Source organism: Lipotes vexillifer, unplaced genomic scaffold (genome assembly GCF_000442215.2).
Source record: "Lipotes vexillifer unplaced genomic scaffold, Lipotes_vexillifer_v1.1 scaffold571, whole genome shotgun sequence".
NCBI classification, from domain to species: domain Eukaryota; kingdom Metazoa; phylum Chordata; class Mammalia; order Artiodactyla; family Lipotidae; genus Lipotes; species Lipotes vexillifer.
This window is the reverse complement of record NW_006790468.1, coordinates 1,189,442-1,211,698: the sequence shown is the minus strand read 5'-3', so window position 1 is coordinate 1,211,698 and position 22,257 is coordinate 1,189,442. Positions and strand designations below refer to the sequence as shown.

At 36.3% G+C, this 22,257-nt stretch overlaps 1 protein-coding gene across 6 annotated transcripts in view; it reads left to right on the top strand.

The window, feature by feature from the left end:
- PUM2 (pumilio RNA binding family member 2) overlaps positions 1–22,257 on the top strand; it is a 91,718-nt gene that overhangs the window by 1,931 nt on the left and 67,530 nt on the right. For 2 of the 6 annotated variants that reach the window (XM_007463751.1, XM_007463749.1), the window contains exon 2: positions 18,665–18,733. Coding sequence is in view for 4 of the 6 variants with exons in the window: in XM_007463749.1 (XP_007463811.1) it covers positions 18,683–18,733 (51 nt within the window). In the remaining 2 variants the exon portion in view is untranslated. Of the gene's footprint in view, positions 1–18,656; positions 18,734–19,661; positions 19,787–22,257 lie in introns of those variants that run through there. The other 4 variants (XM_007463750.1, XM_007463752.1, XM_007463753.1 and 1 more) reach the window with 3 other exon arrangements.

Below are 22,257 nucleotides of genomic sequence, written 5' to 3'. Positions count from 1 at the left end.
AAGTTCATTTTTGTTATTTGCACAGGTCTCTTATCTTCGAGTTAGATTTGCGATTAACAAGCGTAAACATCTTCAAACAGTTTAAACTGTTTACTTTTAACACATGGTTTTCTTAATTTGAGTCTAAAGTTCTTTGATGTTTTGGTATTAGTAAGATTTCAGCTTTTTAAATTACTGCCGTATTAAAGTTGGTCTTACAAGGTTGTCACTTTAAATAGGCCAGTTTTTCTTAGGTATTACAAGTATATAAACCAAATAATGCAGTCTTAACACAGATACGAATATGAGGATTTTGTTTCTCTTAAACCTTCCATACTTGTCTATAAACGTTTCTGGTGTTGAAAGATAATTTATTTTCTTGTGCAGGTACTTATCCTATTTACAGAAGTAATTATCAGAGATTTGGGCCAGGTGTGACATCCAAAACCAATCTTCTCAGTGACCAGACGGTCCCCTTTTTATAGATACTGATAGGATCTTCATAATTTTAAGTGGAGGTTGGTTCTGTCTCCTGGACTCAAGTTCTTTGTAGTTTCTAATTTAACAACCTTTGAATTCGTTGCGTTTCTAAGATAGGAAAATATTCTGTATTTTCTCATGTTTTTAAGACTTGTGGATACATATTTTAAACATCTGAATGTTTGTACCACATATGGCTTCGTCTAGCTTGCATTCACAGTTTAAGGCCATTTTTACTGACAGGTGTGATTAAGATAATAATTGTACTTATAATAGTGTAAATTGGTTTGTGACTTATTAGATTTTTTGCTGTTCTTAAGAAAGCATAAAAATAGTCTGACTTGCTCCTCTTGTCCCACCTTCTCACTCTTCCCTTTGATGAGTTTGTAAGAAGGAACTCATCAAGTACGGCTCAGCCCCTTTCCTCTTTCTCTTTGGGAGCCTGCCCCCTGCAGAAAGCACTTTGCTTTTTCTGGAGGCCACCAGGGATAGACTCTGTCCCTTTCTGGTGGAGGACCATGGTTGTCCGGTGCTACCTGTGACTGTGTTAGGACAATTATGGGGTGTGGTGTTAGGAAGCCCTGTTTCTCTAGGTTTAGATTATGCTTTCCAGTGTAGCTTTTCAGTAATAAGGGAGCTATTTGGATTACCATCAGCCTAACTCCTAATGTCTCTCGCTCCTGAATTCTGATGTGGTGGGAAAAAGGTTTCTTCAAACCCTATCATTTAGAAGCTAACGTTTAGATAGTGATTTTTATATTTAGCAATATAGATAGAAGACATTTTTTTTAAAGTTGCTTTTGCAGTGGAAAAGTGAATTTTCAGAGAAATATTATTTTCATGCTTTTCCAGTGGAACATTGTATAGGTAGGTGCGTGACATATGCTTTTTCTTCTCAGATTCTCATGTAGCAGTATGCTTAGAGACATAAGCTTAATATTTTTTCCCTAGTGACTTTTCCTTTCAGTAACTCAAAAGATCCAACTTATTTATAAATGAGAAATTAAAGCTTGCCTAATTGAACACAAGTGTCAGCTTCCAAAGTGTCTTTTTTTTTTTGGCCATGCCGCGAGGCTTGTGGGGTCTTAGTTCCCCAACCAGGGATTGAATCCCGGCCCAGGGCAGTGAAAGCGCTCAGTCCTAGCCACTGGACCGCCAGGGAATTCCCACAGAGGGTCATTTTAATTCTTATTGAAATTGTAGAAGGTTTTGTTTCATTGACTTTTTAAATTTATTTTATTTTATCTTATTTATTTATTTATTTATTTATTTTTGGCTGCACTGGGTCTTCGTTGCTGTGCACAGGCTTTCTCTAGTTGCAGCGAGGGGGGGCTACTCTTCGTTGTGGTGCCCATGCTTCTCATTGCAGTGGCTTCTCGTCGTGGAGCACGGGCTCTAGGCACGTAGTTGTGGCACACGGGCTTTAGAGCGCAGGCTCAGTAATTGTGGCGCAGGGCCTTAGTTGCTCCACGGTATGTGGGATCTTCCCAGACCAGGGATCGAACCCGTGTCCCCTAGCATTGGCAGGCGGATTCTTAACCACTGCGCCACCAGGGAAGTCCCTCATTGATTTTTCTTAAAATGAAAAGTTGTATTTGGCCCTTGCCTGACTCGTTTTTCTAAAGTGCATTAAAGAATTAAAAAGGGATAAGAACCTGCTGTATAAAAAAATAATTTCAGAAATTCAAAAAAAAAGAAGTTAAAAGGGATGGTTATTCAAGCATGTTGGCAAAAAGATAGTTTCTTTAGTATATACCACCTCTGCAAATATAGCTTCTGTAATCCCATCCATTTTCAGTTTACGTATCACAGATTTTCACTTCTTATTCTCTTACTATTCTCTTATGGAGCGAGAAAAGATTTTAGAGTACTAGAAAACATCTAGATGTACACCTTATTATATATATATATATATATATATATATATATATATATATATATTGTGTACTATATATATATATATATATATATATATATATATATATATATATATATATATATTCCAGAATTTCACTGTAGCTACCAAATACAAAAAGGGGGAAGAAGTGTGAAGGGAGAAGGGGTAGTTAGGGTGTCAGAATACTTTGACTGCAAATGGGACAGCAAAAGAAGGCAGTCATTTTCACCTCCCTAGGGTGATATGTATATTTGGACCATAAAAATCTCCAAAAATCTGCTTCCTGGAAGGGATTTGGTGAAATGGACTGTAAAGTGACATTACAAAACCACATATTCGATACCTGCCTAGGAAAATAAAACCGCCAGAGTACATAAAAAATAGTATGGGGGGGTTAACTTTTTTCTTTTTTTTCCTTTAGTCCCCCAGAAAAAAAGTGTGTAGAGAGACTAGTTTTAGAGAAATCTTTGTGGTTTCAGTTTTACTGGACATTTTATGTCAAGAGTAGCAAGTTCTAGATCTCAAGGTGGTAATCTCTGATTTTAGGCACTGTTTCTGAAAGAGATCAGCAGGAGATAGTCTTCACTAATGTATAAGATGGTTTTATTCATTCTCACGTTAAAAAAAGGTAAATAAATGGCAGAGGCAGGCTGACTCTAAGTACAGGTCTTTTGCTAAGCAGTCAAATGAGGCAAATTGTTGGTAGAGAAAAATATGGACTATGGTATGACTTTGTTACATACCAACAAAGAATTGTATACAGGAAGGAGCTACTTGTGTCTTCCATTTTGGTGACCAGGTCATTGATTTAACATCTGTGTAGTATGAGCACTTTTAGTATGATTTAATGCAAAACGTTGTACTTTCTTTGGCAAAACCTGAGTCATTTGAAACCAATTTAACATAAACAGAATTAAGATTTGGAGTTTAGAGAAGGTGATAGCTCCAGGTTTTGCCTACAGATGTTTTCTTGGACCACCTTGCAGTTGAAATATAATTGATTGCTTTTCATCCAAAGGTGCCTTAATTTAATCTCTAAATTATTTGGCTCCTACACTGGCAAAAATAGGAGTATTCAAGGATCTTGCCAAAAATAAATTGTTGCTAATTTTTATGGTAAGTCGGGTTGTGAAGATACTCATGGAGTATTACCTGAATTTCAGTCCATTTCTTACTCTGGATATTCTAAGTTGTATCATTTCATCAAGCTAGACTACCAGAAACTTGCATTCATTTTTTGAGGTTTGCAGGCCTGTCATGTGCCAGATTGTCCTTAGATGTTAGTGGTACAGTGATCCTTGTTCTTATAGTTTTACTGTAACTATAAGCTTATGTTTACAGTGGAGAGGAAGATGATTATGTTTACAGTGGAGAGGAAGATGATTAAGCTTATGTTTACACAGTGCAGTACACTAAGTGCCACTGGAGGTGGTGTTGCAAAAGTGCTCTGGACTCAGGTAGACACTGCAGGGGGGGTCAGGAAAAGCTTTCCAGAAGAGGTAAAGTTGACTATAAAAAGACTTAGAAAAGTTAATTTAGTCCAGAGATGGGTGAAGTAGTAGCATTTAGCCAGAGGGTTTAGTATGTGTAGTGACCCAGATAGGGGAGAATGGCGGAACTTAAAGTGGAGGTAAGGAGGAGAATTGAAAAGAGTTCATCGGAGATACAGGTAGCAGCACACTGGATTAAAGGGCCTTTTTTTTTTTAATGTATTTATTTATTTGGCTGCGTTGGGTCTTCGTTGCTGTGCACCGGCTTTCTCTAGTTGCGGTGAGCGGAGGCTACTCTTCATTGCGGTGCGTGGAGGCTACTCTTCATTGCGGTGCGTGGGCTTCTCACTCTCGTGGCTTCTCTTGTTGAGGAGCACGGGCTCTAAGCGCGAGGACTTCAGTAGTTGTGGCGCGTGGGCTCAGTAGTTTTGGCGCACCGGCTTAGTTGCTTCGCGGCATGTGGGATCTTCCCGGACCAGGGATCAAACCCTTGTCCCCTGCATTGGCAGGCGGATTCTTAACCACTGCACCACTAGGGAAATCCAGGGCCTTTTTAAGTTTGAATAATTCTGAAGAAGACTTTGGAGATCCAAGATTACATCTTGGGAAGATTCAAACTATATTTTCCAGCAACCCTTAACATAATTACTGTGAATCGCTTTCCCTGGATTGTGTTAGAGGAGTTAGACATATGACTTTCCTTCAGGGATTGACTCTAAAAAAATGAGATTCTGAAACCTTGCATCTGCGAAGAGAGTTGTTGAGCATATTTTCTATTACAACTCTGTGTTCTCTATAATACCCCATATAAGAGATTTCTTTTAAAGCTTAGTGTTAGAAATAAGGTTGTCTCCAGGGAATTGGATAATGAAAATTTTTTGTAATGTGCCGTGTCACCCCCCCCATCTTTGTGTCTTTCAGAAGTTAAAGTTCTTACTGTTTTTGTTATTTAGTGTTTGCTTAGTTATTTTCCTAAGATTAGTTTTTGTTTTGTGTACATTTCCTATGAGTTACTTGGTGTGCCTTCTTCCAAAAATTTTTATTTAAATGAATATAGAGTAAATTTCATTTAGATTATACTCAAGACTATTTCTACCACAGACACTTTATGGCATATAACTTAGTACTCCTTGAAACTGACATAGATTTGGTTTCTCTTTTCAGACACTGCAGTCTAGGTGTTTGGTTTTTTGTTGTTTTCTAAGCAACAGCTTAGAATTTTATTTTATTTTTTAACTTTCATGTCTTTAGGAAATTGGTTTGGTCATATCACTTTATTTTTTTTTTTTTCCTTGCGTTATGCGGGCCTCTCACTGTTGTGGCCTCTCCCGTTTGCGGAGCACAGGCTCCGGACGCGCAGGCTCAGCGGCCATGGCTCACGGGCCCAGCCGCTCCGCGGCATGTGGGATCTTCCCGAAACGGGGCACGAACCCGCGTCTCCTGCATCGGCAGGCGGACTCTCAAGCACTGCGCCACCAGGGAAGCCCGGTCATATCACTTTAAAGTCATTGGGAAACATCACCAATTCAAGGCTTGTTCTTGAATATTTGAGGAACTTTTTTAAAAATCACAATTCATATTCATCACCTAAAAAATTTCCTCATATTTGTTTAATTCAAAGATTTGTACAGCTAATATTTTTCTTAGACTATTTATTATGCCTATCATGAACTAAACATTTTAAAACCTTTTAACCGTCATAGGTTATGACTTTTCCTAGACAAAAGTTCAAGAAAGTTGAAATAGATAACTCGTTCATTTTTTTCTTGGAAATGACTAGAAATAGCTGCTTCTCAAAATAATCAGCTTTGTGTTAACATGCTTACAGAAAGTTAGAATAATACTGGGTTAAAGTTAAGCAGATTTATTTATGCATGCATGCATGCATGTCGCACTGTGCTGCTTGTAGGATCTTAGTTCCTCAACCAGGGATGGAACCCAGGCCTTCAGCAGTGTAAGCGCGGAGTCATAACCACCGGACTGCCAGGAAATTCCCAGTTAAACAGTTTTAATTGTGGGACTTCTCAGAGCCTTTACTATGCTGTTATCACAGAGAATGAATTCCAGAATGACCATGTACTCAGCTTGCAAAAGAACAAGTGGGTGCTGGGGAGCAGCATATCTTAAATGTATTGGACGAGGAACCTCTTATTTTAAAGAACACTGTGCATTGGTGATTAAGGAACACACTTTGGAAAATTTTTGTCTGAAGAAAAAATCTTTTAAAAACTGCACTAAAGTCTGCTGCTTAAAGTGGTTTTTATTTTTTCCAGTTGTCTCAGACCATGAACTCAAATGATTTCCTTTAGTCCTCTGTTACAGCCTAATTAACATTTCTTCAGTTATTTCTCCTTGGTGCCATACTGATTCTATTGATACTGTGTAACAATTGAAAATTACTAGGTAGCCATTCTAGACAAGTCTTCGGTTGTTGGGCATTCAGCCTAGTACTAAAATGAACTGAAAATAGCACAAGATTGCTTGTACTGTATTGACTGTGATAAAGCTTCTAAATTATAATGTGTTTAAACTGTATTAATATAGGACCTTTTTAAAAAAAACTTTAATTTGCTAACGTCAACAAGCCTTACAACACAGAAATATAAAAAGATAAAGCCAACAGTACCTCCTCTCCTACCAAAGTTAGATGTTTATTTTTTTCATACTCCACACAAACATATACATTGCCCCTCTTTTGTTAAACAAAACTGGGATCAGGTTACACACCTTAGGCAACTTGGTCTTTTTATTTAATATCATGGATATTTCATTGTATTAGTACCTATAACTTTAATAACTTGTAATACTTAGTGTATGGCTTTTTATTTTGCTAACGCATTTTTGTCGAGTTTAGGTTGTTCATTTTCTGTTTTTGAACCACTGCAAGCAGTGCTGCAGCAAATACCATTATTCAGTTCATCCTTTTATGTTATTGTTGTTGTTTATGTAAGTTAAATTACCAGAAGAGAAATTACTGTGTCAAAGGATTATATATTGAGTCTTAAACCGAAAAAAATATGTTCATTCATTATGGTGAGTTAATATTCTAGAAAGGACTTATATTGCAGTTTCACGTATTATCTAATTTAGTCTTCACAATAACCTTATAAGGAAGCATTGTTATTCTCATCTGTAAATGGGGAAACAGAACCAGAGAGTTCAAGTGGTATGAGTTCATTCAGCTAGTTAGAGGCAAACATGGTACCATATTCTAGATCTTTTGGTTCTGGTTTCTGTTTCTGTTACACCATGATGAATGACACAAAATTTTTTAGTTGGAAAACCATTAGGGTGCTTGTGAATATGTCCCTTAGCTGTAGGTGGTATGGTGTGTATGTAAGGCTTTCAATCCTATCTGCACAGGGAAGCATTGCCTGGAGAGCTTAAAAATACTAATAAAAATCTGTGCCTTTCTCCCTGCCCAGACTAATTCAAATAAGTCTTAGATAGGTGGGATCTTAGTGTTAGTAGTTTTCAAACCTTCTATCTAGATTCTGATATACTGTGAGGATTTGAGAACCAGTGACCTTAAAATTGAGGTGCTAATATCCCTGAGGAGTACATGAAGTGTTTCCAAAATGTTAGCACGTTTAGTTTCCTGAGGATCAATTTACAGATCCTCACTATGTGTACTGAGAAAGGCACATCTTTGATCCATCTCAGATTTTAATGTGGTGTATTTTACCAGGGATAATTAACCTCAGGGCACCAGACTTGGAGTTAGCTTCCTGTAGTGATTAATCTTATGTATTCACATTGCTGTGTGAAACTGGAGTATTTTGGCTTCCATTGGGATTTTCTGAATTCGGGTCCGTGGTAGGGAGTAATAGTAAATTGTTTTTAAACCAGTTCACCTCTTTCCTAACTTTTTGTCAAAGAATACTTACAAAGAACAATACGATGAAATGCTTTGAAAGCTAGAAATACGTAAATCATGTTTATTATAGCATACTGTCAAATATATTGTGTTTAAATGTATGATTTGGTTGGCTCCGTTGTTTTTTTTTAAACACTTTGCAGAAATATATCAAAGAGTAGGGTAGAACTAACTTAAATTTAAAAAACTAAGTGCTGACCACAAGTGTAATTCCTTTAAATCAAGTGATGGTAGAATATTTAGATCTACAAATTGGATTTTGATTTTTTTAAACTCTAAGTCTCATGAAGGTGTGGCTAGAGATAGTTACTCTAGTAGGTACTGGGTAAATTCCTTTATATCATCTTAAAAACCCTTAAAAGTTTACAGATAAGGGGTGGGATTGAACCTGGGCCCATGGCAGTGAGAGCACTGAGTCCTAACCACTGGACCGCCAGGGAATTCCAGAGAATATTTTTAAGTGATGCTTAATTTATTGAAAAGATGTTTTTCTGTTATGTTTGTTGATAAGTCATGATACCTCTCTTATGTATAGGTGTATGTATATTTGAGTTCTACCATATACGACTATTGATTTCCAAGTTAACTTGTTTATAGTGATTTTTAACATGTATGTTTTAAATATTTTAAAAATATAAGTAACAAATGGCAAATATTCAGAGTATAGAACTATAAAATGTAAAATAAAAATCATGCATACCCTTTTCCTGATGTGACCACTGTTAATGGTTGTGTCACTCTTTCTGATTGTTTTGTTTTTACAAAAGTGGAATGATAGAAACACTGTTTTCACCTTGCCTTTTCACTTAGTATCCTAGAATTTTTTCCATGTATGCATAAATATATCCATTTCATGCTTTTCAGTGGGTGTATAGTTGATAATATCATTTTCCCTCTCTCACTATTACAGTATTTAGTATCCTTCTTTTGGTCTCCTTCCTCATGACTATTAACATTTCACAGAACACTGGCATAACCAGAAAGTGCAAAATTGTGGTACATGTTTTTTCTATCATAATTCTGTTTGAGAGAACTTTTAAAGTCTAATGGATAAGATGATATTAATACATTGAAAAGTACAAATTAAATGCCATGAGAATTGAGAAAAAGATGACTTGGGGGAGGTTTTAATGGAGAAAGTGGCATTTGAGCCAAACTTTAAGGGATTTGTAGGATCTGCACATGAAGAGATAAATGGCAAAGAGCTGTCCAGGGGACTGGAATAGTTTAGCAAAAGGAAGGTTGGGGAACAGAGTGATGGTTTATGCTTCGTTGGTATGGAAAAGAGCATGGAGCTTTTGAAGTCTTGATGGTGTCGAATCCTCTGCCATTTTAGTAGCTTTGTCTATTAGGGTAGGGAAATTGACCACAATTTCCTTATTTGTAAAGTAGGAATACAATACCTACTTTGCTGAATTTAATGAGAATTAAATATAATGTGCCTAGTATCATCTCTGGCATAAAATCAAGTGCTCAGTACATTCTCTTGTTCTCTTTGGGGGATGGTGTCTGATAGAAATTAGTGCAAAGAGGTTTATGCTCATTTGGAAATCAGTTTTGTTTTGTTTTTTTAAATTTCATATACTACTTGTCAAAAATATGGTTGAAATAATAAGTGATGTTAGGTTTAAACAACAGCTTGGACCGTAAGTCAGTTAACTTTCTGGAGAGTAACCCCCTTTACAAGCTGCAGTTTATAAATGTTTTGTTTAAAAGTGTGTGTGTGTGTGTGTGTGTGTGTGTGTGTGTGTGTGTGTGTGTCTGTGGTGGGGGAGTGTCCAAATTGTACCTATCCTTCAGGGCCCAGCTTAAATACCACCTGCTTCACATGGCTGCTTGTCATATTGTTATTTTGTTAAACTTATTATGGAAATTTTCAAGCACAAGTAGAATAGTACAGTACACCCTTGGAGATCTATCATCCATATTCAACAGTGTGTGAAATCTTTATACCCATATTTTACTTTTTTGAATACTTCAAAGCAAATCCCAGACAGTAGCCAGTTTAAGCATAAATTCTCTTACTGATGAGAACTTATTTAAAAATGCAATCTTCTTGCTATTATCACAGCTAACAAAATTCCTTAATATCATCTAATACCCATTCTATATCTAGATTTCCCTGATTTTCTCAAAAGTTTTTTTATAGTTGGTTTGTTAGAATCAGGATTCAAGCAAGGTTTATACAATGTATTTGACTTTTAAGTCTTTTACTGTATATAATAGTCCTCCCTCTCCTCCTCTTTTAAAATTTCATTGACAGTGAAATGAGGTGAATTTTTTCTTTTTTCCGTATTCTAGATTGGGTGATTGCTTCCTTGTGTTATCTATTGACTTTGCTCTCTCTCATATTTCTGATAAATCAGTATTTAGATCTAGTAGCTTTATTATTAGATTGATGTTTACTGGGTTTTTTTTAAGGCAGTAATTCTTCATTGGTGGTACTGTTTTGTATTACATTATGTCATGAGGCATATAATGTCTGCTTGTTCCACTTTTAGGGTGATGGCATATTAAATTACATATAAGAACATTAATTTAGAAATACTGCTTTTGGGGGACTCACTTCATAATATATCTTGGACATTTCACATGTATCTTGGACTCATTAGAGCCACTTTGCGTTATCTAATAATTATCTTCATTTCCATCTAAGTGATTTGACCTACTTCTCTCAGGTGATATGTAAAAGCATGAAAAACTAGCATTGATTGAGGTTGTTTTATTGTGTAGATCTTCTCTAAACAGTATTTTGTTTTTCAAAGAAAAAAAAGAATTTCCATAAGCAGTATTTTATTTCTTAAACTAAACCAATTGAGAGAATGCCTTGTAATATAAGAGACTTTGTAAGGACTCAGATATATGGTGATTCGCCTTTGAGAGAATTCTAAGGAAAAAAAAATACCTTGTCTTATGTTTGCATTAAGTAAGTATATATTTACCCTATTTAATCTCCTTGAGAAATATGATATCTGAGATTGATCCTCAAAGAGCTAAAGTATTCTTGCACATAAATATTTGGTTAACTTTTGTTTAATGTCTTAATGCTGGTGCTGAAACAATCTTAATTTCTAATCTTAGTTAGAAGATTTAAGCTAGGGTCTTTGAAGATTTCTAGTTTCTGGGAGTCTGTATATTGATAACACATTTTTTTTGCCAAGTTTTATTCAAAATGTAAAATTTGACTTTTCCTTACTACAGTCAAGTCAGTCATACAATACTGTTCTTAATGCTGGTAAAACAAGTATGTAATTCCCCCATGAAGTACATGGACAAATGAGTAGCAAATATCAAAAAAATATTTATGGCTTCTGGCTTAGCTACCACCTGAGTGACTTGTCCAACACCACTAGAAAAGTGTGTGATTCAATTTGTACCCCCAGATAAATAACGGATTACTAGGTGTTGATGGTGGTTCCTAGAGACTTCTAATATTAAGTCTGTGAAGGCTAATGGTCTACCAGAAGTACTTACACCTGGATTTACATTTACCTTTGTCATATGGATAAGAAAAGGCATTGCTAAACAAATGAATTTTGTTGCAAAATTTGCGTAAGTGATTTACTATGCTGAAGAGACTAAGGTATTCTTAAAGACTTTAGTACCTGTTTTCAATGGATACCACTAATGCTCAATGATTATGTTCACTAAAAACAGTCCAAGGAGTATGACTACTAAGAATATTTTATAAGCAGCTTAAGTTACTCTTTGTGTATATTGACTTATGTGAATCAATTAAATTTTCATGTAATTTTAAAATATATATTTATTTATTAGGGTGTGCCAGGTCTTTGTTGCTGCATATGGGATCTTTTAGCTGGGACATGCAGGCTTCTTAGTTGCAGCATGCAGACTCTTCAGTTGTGGCACGCTTGCGGGATCTAGTTCCCGGACCAGGGATTGAACCCGGGCCCCCTGCATTGGGAACAGGAGTCTTACCCAGTGGACCACCAGGGAAGTCCCAGTTTTCATGTAATTTTGTTGTTTTTGTAATGGATGCATGAGGTAGCAGCAGCCTCTAGGTATTAGGGGACTAGTTTGGAGTAGTGCCAGTGGGAAGTTGCACTCGTTTTCTGTTTGGTAAATGCTTTCACCTGTACAAAAAGTCTGAGGAAAAGTCTTGTTTACGTCTCTATAAAATGAGCATTGTGTATTCATATATATGAAGGCATTTATAAACAGTCGCTATTCAGATATTAGATGATTTCATGATCTGAATTTACATTTCATAAAATATAGAATGATTTTTTTCATTCAGTATATATTGAGCATTTTGGTGGCTAAGACACAGTTCCTAGTCCCTTTAAGTCCAGAGTTTAATTACTACTATGGCTTTAAAATAGAACTAATTATAAAACTATAAAAATGTAATTGGTGTTATATGCTGGTGCTTTAATACCATTTATTGTAGCTTTAAATGGTTTTTGCCCCCCAACCTATTTTTTATGGTAGGCATATGGTAAGGAATTGGATCAGATGTTACCTAAGAAAATAATGCATATTCTTGGTTCATTACACCAACTATTTGTAAACCTTTTGGCTTACGCATTAGTAAATATGAAAACCCACAAAACTTAACCAAGTTGTTATTTGAAGTATTTGATCTGTTTTTCTCACATAATTAGTAATGTTGTCTACAGAAAAATTAACTAATACTGTTAAATTTTAGAACTTAATAAGACACTCTTCTTTTGCTAGGAAACATCATAACCTCAAAAACTATTAACTTTTCGGTACGTGGGCCTCTCACTGTTGTGGCCTCTCCCGTGGCGGACGCGCAGGTTCAGCGGCCATGGCTCACGGGCCCAGCCGCTCCGTGGGATGTGGGATCTTCCCGGACGGGGGCACGAACCCGTGTCCCCTGCATCGGCAGGCGGACTCTCAACCACTGCGCCACCAGGGAAGCCCCTGTCTTGTTTTTAAAGTCTTTTCCCCATAACCCACCCTGGTCATTGAAAGAAAATAATAAAATAACCTCCATTAAACATAATCTGAAATTCCCGTTCATTATTAAAATAAAAAATGTACATGCTGAGAGTATAAATGAAAAGGTTGAAAGCAAAGCCCTGATGCTTAACTTTGGGTCTGCTCGAGTTTGAGAGTGAATTATCTGCATTTGATTTTTTGTGGAACAGTCGAGAGTAAATGCACTAGAGCAGAGGTCAGCAAACTTTGGCCTACAGGCCAGATCTGGCCCACCAACTGTTTTTGTTTGAACTGCTCTCTAGAATTGACCTTTAGAATTTTTAATGGTTGGGGGAAAAAAATCAAAAGAAAAATAATATTTTGTGACACATGAGAAAATATGGAATTCAGACTTCATTGTTCATAAATAAAGTTTTATTAGGACACATTCGTGCTCATTCATTTTCTTATTGTCTATGGCTGCTTTTGTGCTACAGATGCACAGTTGAGAAGTTGAGGGACCATATGGCCTGTAAAGTCTAAAATGTATACTGTCCGGCTCTTTACAGAAAAAGTTTGTTGACCCCTGCACTAGGGCATGATTCACCACAAAAGTATGTGGATCCATATAGCTAAGAGACCTCTCGCATTTATCCAGAGTTTCTTTAACTTATTACCTTATCTATTTGGACCACGGATGAAAATGTAGAAGTAAGCAAAGAAGGGGCTTTGGTAAATCTCTGATGCTTTTACTCCTGAGAAGATTTCTTTTTTTTTTTTTTTCAGTTTCTCGAATTTATTGTTCTGTCCCTCTCTTTGTCTCTCTTTGTACCAATACCATATTGTTTTGATCTCTTTAGTTTTATCGTAATTTCAGTTCATGTTATACAGTCATCTTTTAAAACATCAACTTTATCGAGGTCTAATTTACCTACACTAAAAAGTATATGGTTCACCAATACCAATCAATCTCTACACTGATGTAACAACCCCAGAATTAATATACAGAAGTACTTCTTTTCAGGTAATCCTCTCTCTGCTTCCCAACCCCAAGCAACCACTGATTTGCTTTTTGATGCTACTGATTCATTTTGGAATCACACAGTACGCATTCTTTTGTGTGAAGCTTTTTATTCCACATTTGAAGATTCATCCCTGTTGTGGCACTGTTCGCTCCTTTTTATGAATGAGCAGTACACCATCGTATGGCATAACAGTGTGTTTATCCAGTCATCTGTGTAGAGGCATTTCTGTCATTTCCATTACAAAGATGCTCTAAATAGGTACAGGACTTTATGTGGGCATAGTCTTCATTTCTCTTAGGTAAATACCTTGGATGCGCATAGGTTGATCACATGGTAAGTGCATGTTTAACTAAATAAGACACTGCCACCTGAGAAGATTTCTTAAGTCTACTCCTTTTTTCCTAATAATCTCCTTTCATTCATAGATTATACAGATTTATTGTAATAAACTAAAAATTATGATATTTTTAATAGCTACACTATACTTTATAGATGTGTTACATCACTTAACTATTGTGAGACAGTTATGCAGCTTATAATTTCAGGATCTGCAAGCAACACTGCTACAAACATCCTTCTACATAAAACTTTTTTCTATTTAGGTTTTCTTTTTAGGATTGATTTTCAAAGTTAGGGAGACGGGCTCAAGATGTACGAACCTGTATATATGATGCCAAATTGCTTTCCTAAGAAAGGATTGTAACTTTAGAATGTGTTTTTGTGTTTGTTGGAGGTAGTCCTTCTTAGAGCTTGTTTACTCTTACAAGTCTATCACACTCATCTGAGGCTACAGATTACTACAAATTAAAAGCAACCTAATTAGAAAGGTCAGAAGGGATACTGTATGTTCAAGTCAAGTGATATTTAACCTGACAACAGGCAGGAGGCTGAAATACTGACAGAAGCATACAAGAAACACAAAACATTGAGCACCCCAAGAGTCTCAGGAAGTATCAGTTCTTTCTCAAGTGGTATGTAGTGATGGTTTTAATAGTAACTAGTTATTTGTTGAGCACTTTTTATTAATTGCTCACAAAACACTTTTGGGTACATTATCTAGTTTGATCTTCACAACAGATAAGAAAGATTTAGAGGTTAGACAACGGGCAAAAGTTAAAACTCGAACTCTTATATTCTGAATTAAAATCACATACTATTTGTACTCTACCACATTATCTTAAATATAAAATTTGTCCATTACTCTTTCTTCAGGATTGCAGAATAATGAATCCATTTTAGAACTATTTCCATCCTAAATAATAAGAATCTTATGTTTTTGGCCCTAGTGGAATAATTACCTTAATAAGGACAGTCTTTCCTCAGAGGATACAGGTAAATAAGATGTCACATGGGAGATTTTTTTTTTAAATGACTGTAATTGGTGTGATCTTTGTATGTTGAGCCCAGATTTCAGGGCTTAATATCATTTAGTGTGTGTTCATAAATTGAATTATGAACTCAAAATTATATGGCTGCATTGTCAAGTTGGTAGGATTTAAATTTGAAGCATTCTTAAGAAACTAGAACACCTCTTTAGGTGATCGAAAATATCAATACATGATTCCTGATAACATGTCAGCAGTATCTCAAAGCTTTCAAAGGATTGGCCATTAGGTTTGGGAAACAGTTGATGCTTGGAAGAAGTTGAGGCTGTAATGGGATGGGAAATCTACAAAATACAAGGTCTATAAAATGTAAGGTTTAAAGAAAGTGAAATCACAAATGTAAATCATCTTAAGAAAAAGAATATAAAGGACATCGAGTCTAGGGCAATGTGGAGACCCTAGGAAGTATTTAAATAGAAAAATAAAATGGACACTGCCCAAATTTAGGAAATTTTAAAGAAACAAGGGAAATCAAAGATGGTTTGAGCAGACCATACTAGACATTAGAATGAATTGTGTCATGTGAGATGTAGAACTTTGACTGCGTGACTGAGAAATGTAGGACACATTTGGACTAAGATTCCTTTACTTCATCAGATAATTGGGGGCCCCTCCAAACTATATATGTATTTAAGGATGTACAGTTGTTCCTCGGTATCTGCAGGGTATTGGTTCCAGGTGCCTCCCCAGCCCAATACCAAAATCTGATCACGTTCCTTATATAAAATGGTATATAGCATTTGCGTATAACCTGTGTGCATACTAGGGTATACTTTAAATCATTTCTAGATTACTTATAATACCTAATACAATGTAAATGCTTTGTAAATAGTTGTAAATACAATGTCAGTGCTATGTATTGATAAATAATTGCCAGCCCTCAGGGAATTTAATTCCCTGCTTTTTGGAACTTTTTGGAATTTTTTTTTTTAATACTTTTGATCCCTGATTGGTGAAACCTGCAGATGTGGAACTCATGGATATAGAGGGCCAACTGTGTAATGTTGTGTGATAAGAGTATTTTGATCTCAAACTAAGTTTTGCTTTAAATCACTAGGTGTCATGATGGTATGGCTAGAGATATTTTTTATAGTAGGTATTGGTTGTACATGTAAATTGGTTCATCTACATATGTTATCAAACCCATAATAAAATTTTTGCTTTACATGGGCATATGTGTTTTGAAGAAATTGAGAGGAAAAACTAGTCCTTTGTACTTATGCACATACTTAGCATTTCTGGTGCTCTTAATTCCTTCCTGATCTGAGTTTCCAGCTGGTACCCTTTTCCTTTAGCCTAAGAATTTTTTTAAGGGATTTTCTGAGGTGGAAGTCGGTTTAACAAATTTTATTTTCCTTTTATCTAAAAATGTCTTTTAGCCTTTATTCTTGAAGGAGATTTCCATCAGATAAAAATTCTAGGTTAGCATTTTTCTTCTTTCAGCCCTCTAAAGTCTGTCCTTTTTATTCTGGTGCCCATTGTTTCTAGTGCGAAGTCAGTGGTCACTTATCATTTTTCCCCTTTCTGTAATGTTTTTCCTCTTGCTGCTTTCAGGATTTTCTCTTTGATTATCAGCACTTTTATTATGATGTGCGTGGATGTGGGGTCTCGTTTTTGTTTTTCCTGTTTATCTTGCCTGGGATTCACTGAGCATCTTTTTTTTTGCGGTACGCGGGCCTCTCACTGTTGCGGCCTCTCCCGTTGCGGAGCACAGGCTCCGGACGCGCAGGCTCAGCGGCCATGGCTCACGGGCCTAGCCGCTCCGCGGCATGTGGGATCTTCCCGGACCGGGGCACGAACCGTGTCCCCTGCATCAGCAGGCAGACTCTCAACCACTGCGCCACCAGGGAAGCCCCTCACTGAGCATCTTGAATCTGTAAATTTTGCTTTCATCAAGTTTAGGGGAACTTCTGGCCCTTGTTTTTATTAATTGATTGCGACGTTGGGTCTTCGTTGCTGCGCGCTGGCTTTCTCTAGTTGCAGCAAGCGGGGGCTACTCTTTGTTGCGTTGGCAGGCTTCTCATTGTGGTGGCTTCTCTCGTTGCGGAGCACAGGCTCTAGGCACGCGGGCTTCGGTAGTTGTGGCTCACAGACTCTAGAGCACAGGCTAAGGAGCTGTGGTGCACGAGCTTAGTTGCTTCGCGGCATTTGGGATCTTCCCGGAACAGGGATCGAACCCTCTCTCCTGCATTGGCAGGCAGATTCCCAACCACTGCACCACCATGGAAGTCCTGTGTTATTTGTAGATTTTTTTGATGACAGCCATTCTGATAGTTGTGAGGTGATGTTTTCATTTGCATTTTTCTAATAATTAGTGATGTTGAGCATCTTTTCATGTGCCTGTTAGACATCTGTATTTCTTCTCTGGAAAAATGTCTGTTCTGGTCTTCTGCCCGTTTTTTGATTGGGGTGTGTTTTTTTTGGCTGGGGGTGAGTTTTTGTTTTTTTTTTAATTGAGTTGTATCGGCTGTTTATTTTAGATATTAACCCCTTGTTAGTCATATCATTTGCAATTATTTTCTCCCATTCTGTTGGTTGTCTTTTCAGTTTATTGATTTCTTTTGCTATGCAAAAGCTTTTAAGTTTAATTAGGTCCCATTTGTTTATTTTTGCTTTTACTTTGTCTTAGGAGACAGATCCAAAAAATATTGCTGCGATTTATGTCAGAAGTGTTCTACCTCTGTTGTCTTCCAAGAGTTTTATGATTTCAAGTCTTACATTTAGGTCTTTAATCCATTTTGACCTTTTTTTAAATATGGTATGAGATAATGTTCTAATCTCATTGTCTTATAATACATGTAGCTGTCCAGTTTTCCCAGCACCACTTGTTGAAGAGACTGTCTTCTTTCCATGTATACTCTTGCCTCCTTTGTTATATAGATTAATTGACCGTAAGTGCATGGGTTTATTTCTGGGCTCTCTTCTGTTCCACTGATGTATGTGTTTGTGCCATTTCCCTGCTGTTTTGATTATTGTAGGGAAAGGAATTATTCTTAAGGAAACCTCTGAATATTATAATTAGTCTCACAGCAGATTATATGTTGCTTTGAGGTAGAACTGGATCACCACTTTAAAAATTTTTTATCATTGTTATAAGATCTGCAAATAATGAAATTCTGAGAAATTTTGAGAAATCTTAAAGAAGTAGTGCAAAGTAATAATTTTGTAATAGGAATTACAACATTTTTTTTAAAAAGAAGATAACTGGGGATTTCCCTAGAGGTCCAGTGGTTAAGACTCCACGCTTCCACGGCAGGGGGCAGACATCCAATCCCTAGTCCAGGAACTAAGATCCTGCATGCGGCGCAGCATGGCCAAAAAAAAAAAAGGTAACTATTTTAGTACGTGAGCTCACTTCTTTTCTTTTGCGCAGGAAACTAGTAGGGGTTTCTTTTGGCACACAGAAAAATCCAGCAACCGTTGACCCCCAGGTTTCCCACAAATTTTAGTGTAGATTGCTATGGTGCTCTATTTAGGAAAACCTGTCTTTATAGAGAAATGGATTCTTGTCCATCTCAGCTCATGCTGTAACATCAGTAATAGCAGCAGTGTAATATAAAAAATAGTTGATGCAGTCTGTTGTTCAAATTTTTCTTTCTACTAATGTTTCTTTTGTTATTCAACAGGTTTGATCTGTGGATGAAATGAATCATGATTTTCAAGCTCTTGCATTAGAATCTCGGGGAATGGGAGAGGTAAATATTTACGAATACTAAGAATGTATACCTCACTTCGATTATTTGAGCCATTGAGACTTGTTTTTTAACCATAAATCTCCTTGAAAAGAGTAGTTCTATCTTCCAAATGATGTGGGCTTTTAAAATCTGTGGTTGTGGGATTTTCAGCTTTTTTTTTTTTTTTTTTTAACTTTTTAGCGGTAATTTTAGTGAGGTTATTTGTGTCTAGTTGATTTGATTGACCTGATAATGTCTTCTATTTTGGTAATGGACCATAATTACTTTGATCAGAAAAGAGCCTTCCTTGATCTTTGTCCTGTTTTATATATGTATGCTGTGTTTGCTTTAGCCACACTTAATTGTTCACTGTTCTTTCTTACAAAAATTTCTCCTTGTTCATTGTTTGCTTAATAAACTTCTAATCCTCTGCAGGACTCTACTGAAAAAGACTCTTTATTGTCCCATTGATATCTGCAGTAAAATTAATTACTTCTTCATCTGACTTCTCATGGATCTTTGTACATACTTTTATTATATTACTGGTTACAGTTTATTTGTTTTATATTAGTCTCCTCTGTAGATTGTTAGCTTTGAATGACTAGGGCACAGTGGGCACTCTGAAATTTTGGCTTTTATCAGTCCTGTTAATCTATGATTTTCATTGGGGCATCCCATTTAACCTCACCATTACATAATTTAAGACATCAAAACTACTTAGTTTTCCATATACCTAATGAATATTTAGAAAACTTTAATTGATTATGAAAACCCTTGCGGTCACATTTTTGTTTTGTCATGTTCTGTAGTACTAACATAGTGTGGACTTTGATAATAGAAAATAACCGTGAACAGACCTAAGATGTGTAATTAACCGCTTGCTCCTGGAGATTATTTTACTTTGGTAGACCTTCATGAGACTCACTCCATCCAATGCTGTGCTCTTCAGATGCAGAAAAAGAGTCCAGTCACTCTTCTGGGCCACAAGAGGGCACCCTGCAGCTAGCTAACCCTCCCCTTCTTCAGAACAGCGTTTTCCAAAGAGTATGTCATTTTCAGAGGACTGATTTAAGGGTGAGTTAAGGTGCTTAAGCATAAGTATTGCCAAAGTAAACTTGTTAGTCCAGCGCTTAAGGTAAAACTCTGGGCCCTAAGAAAATTTGAGAGAGGGAATAATTTTTTAGTTAAAAAAGAACCTTGTAGCTTCACTGCGGTGCAGTGGCAGCTTAGGCATTATTTACACTATGGGTGAATAAAAAGAAGCAGTTGAAAAGGGCTTTTGTTTTTTTTCCCTGTTACTTGTTTTCTTTGGTCTTTAGAAAGCAGAATAACATATCTTAAAAGCAGGTTTGAACAGTGCTTCAGCCTAGTCTGTGACAAACTTGAACTTGATTTTCTTAAAGACCAGATAAAGTCACACCCTTACCTTGATTCTGTTTAGACCCCACGTCACTTTGCAGATCTACACTGTATGTATTTACAAATTGGCTCTTTTTTTTTTTCTCCCTTTTTAAGTAGTATTTGATAAACCCAAAGACATGTTGGCAGTTTAAAAAATAAATGTCATGATCAGAAGCAGTAGTTGAGAGAGTTTAGGTATTTGGGGGGTGGAGGGAGGGGTATTTGAGGTTTTTGGAGAAGAGAGGCTGGTTTTAATAGCATGTTAAATGATCTAAGCTTAAATCTAGGCTTTTCTTAGTGGGAATGTCAGATATGCAGAGTAAAAATGGCTAGGGTTAGGCTGTCTGGTTTTTTGGCAGGTAGCAGCAGGTCAGTGCTTCTGTGACCTTCATCTATTAAAAATGTATTTTTAAATAAGCTGTTATTCACTAATTAAGTTTTTTTCTTAACAGTTTACCAACTAATTCTGTTACCTCTAAGAGATAGCTAAGAAACCTATTGAGGTTTCTGTCTCTGGGTTCTCTCTCCCACAAGCCTTTCTATCTTTCCTCATCTCGCAGGCAGCAGGGAACCTTCTGGGATTTCCTTCTTTGCCTGTCTCTCTCTCACCAGTCTTCTCCTCCTTTCCTGACAGGTGAGGTTTTTTGTTTTATCCCAGAATTCATTCATTTTAATAACCTAAAAGCAGCCTTGAGTTTCTGGCTCTTGAGTTTTCTAAAATTGCTTGTTAATTTTTTTTAATGCGACATCCTTTTCTAATATATTGCCCTATCTTGACTTTTTCTTTAAAAATAAAGCTTTACTTATTATGTTTTAAGTTGCTGTAAATCTATAATGTACAAAGCACTGCATTACATACAGGGTTATTTTCAAATGTACTGGGTTATGTAGATCATGATAGCTTTTACTGACTCATCATCAGAAGGGCGGTTTCTTCTAGTTGTTCATCCAGAGTAGGAACAGATTTGTATTCATCCATTCATAAACTCATCCTTTCCAATTTTTTCCATAGCACGTTTTTGTCAAAAGGCCTAACAGTTTGTGTTATGTCACATGGCTTAAAAAGAGCAAAGCTAACCCATAGGTGGTTGAACTCAGCTTCATTAGTATGGTGTTTTAAAACTATACTGCAGAGACACATATCTATTTATTTTTATATATAAAAATTAAACAGGAACTTTGTGTGTGTGTGTGTGTGTGTGTGTGTGTATGGAAAAAGAGGCTCATGCCTGAAATTATTTAGGGAACCCAGAATTTAACTTTAAATCACTGAGTTAATGTGTTTTGGGGGAGTATTTTCATAGCTTAGTATGGTAAAGCTCCCTCCTTTCTTTTCTGACACAGTAATATTTAAAGAAAACATTAGAGAAAATTTATGTACTAAGATCCCAGGTAGTATGGTGAAGTGGAAAATGTACTAGAGAGAAGAGTAAGGAGACTTATGTTTTCTCTCAGATCTATCACTAGTGATATAGCACTAGTGATTTATCACTAGTGCTATAGCACTAGTGAGAAAGACTGACTTCTTTGAAGGTAGTAATAAGAATAGCCTTTTGTATGAATTACATATACCTCCCAAATGCTCTAGCTCTGATCTGAGCTGTTAGGGATAACTGGAATGGAAATCAGCTGTTTTAAATAGCTGATTATCGCCAATGTCTATAAATCCCTATCTTAGACATTCTGTCATAAACTTTATCCACTCTAATGAATTCCCACATTATATAGTCTGAATATCCTTGAACTGTTTTATTTTTTTCCTTATGGCTAGTCATGGCCTGATAACTGAATATTTTTAGAATTATTCATGAGTTAGACTGACTGGAAAGAACTATCTTCTGTGGTAGTTAAGTGTAAAGAAAATGGGCTTTAGAATTAAACAGTTATGGTTTCAGCTCCTAATGCTGCCACTTACTAGCTGTATGTGTAATCTTACATGTAATCTTGGATAGTTTATTTAACTTCTGATTCTGTTTCCTTATGCAAAATGTGACTTTATTAGGCAACTGTTTTTTATTGATGTAAGTAGTGTATTTTCATGATCCCCCAGGATACTCAAATTTAAAAAGAAGGCAAACAGCTACAGACAAGATTTTTGTAATGAATACTCTTATAATCATTTAAAATAATCAGCCAGTTAAATG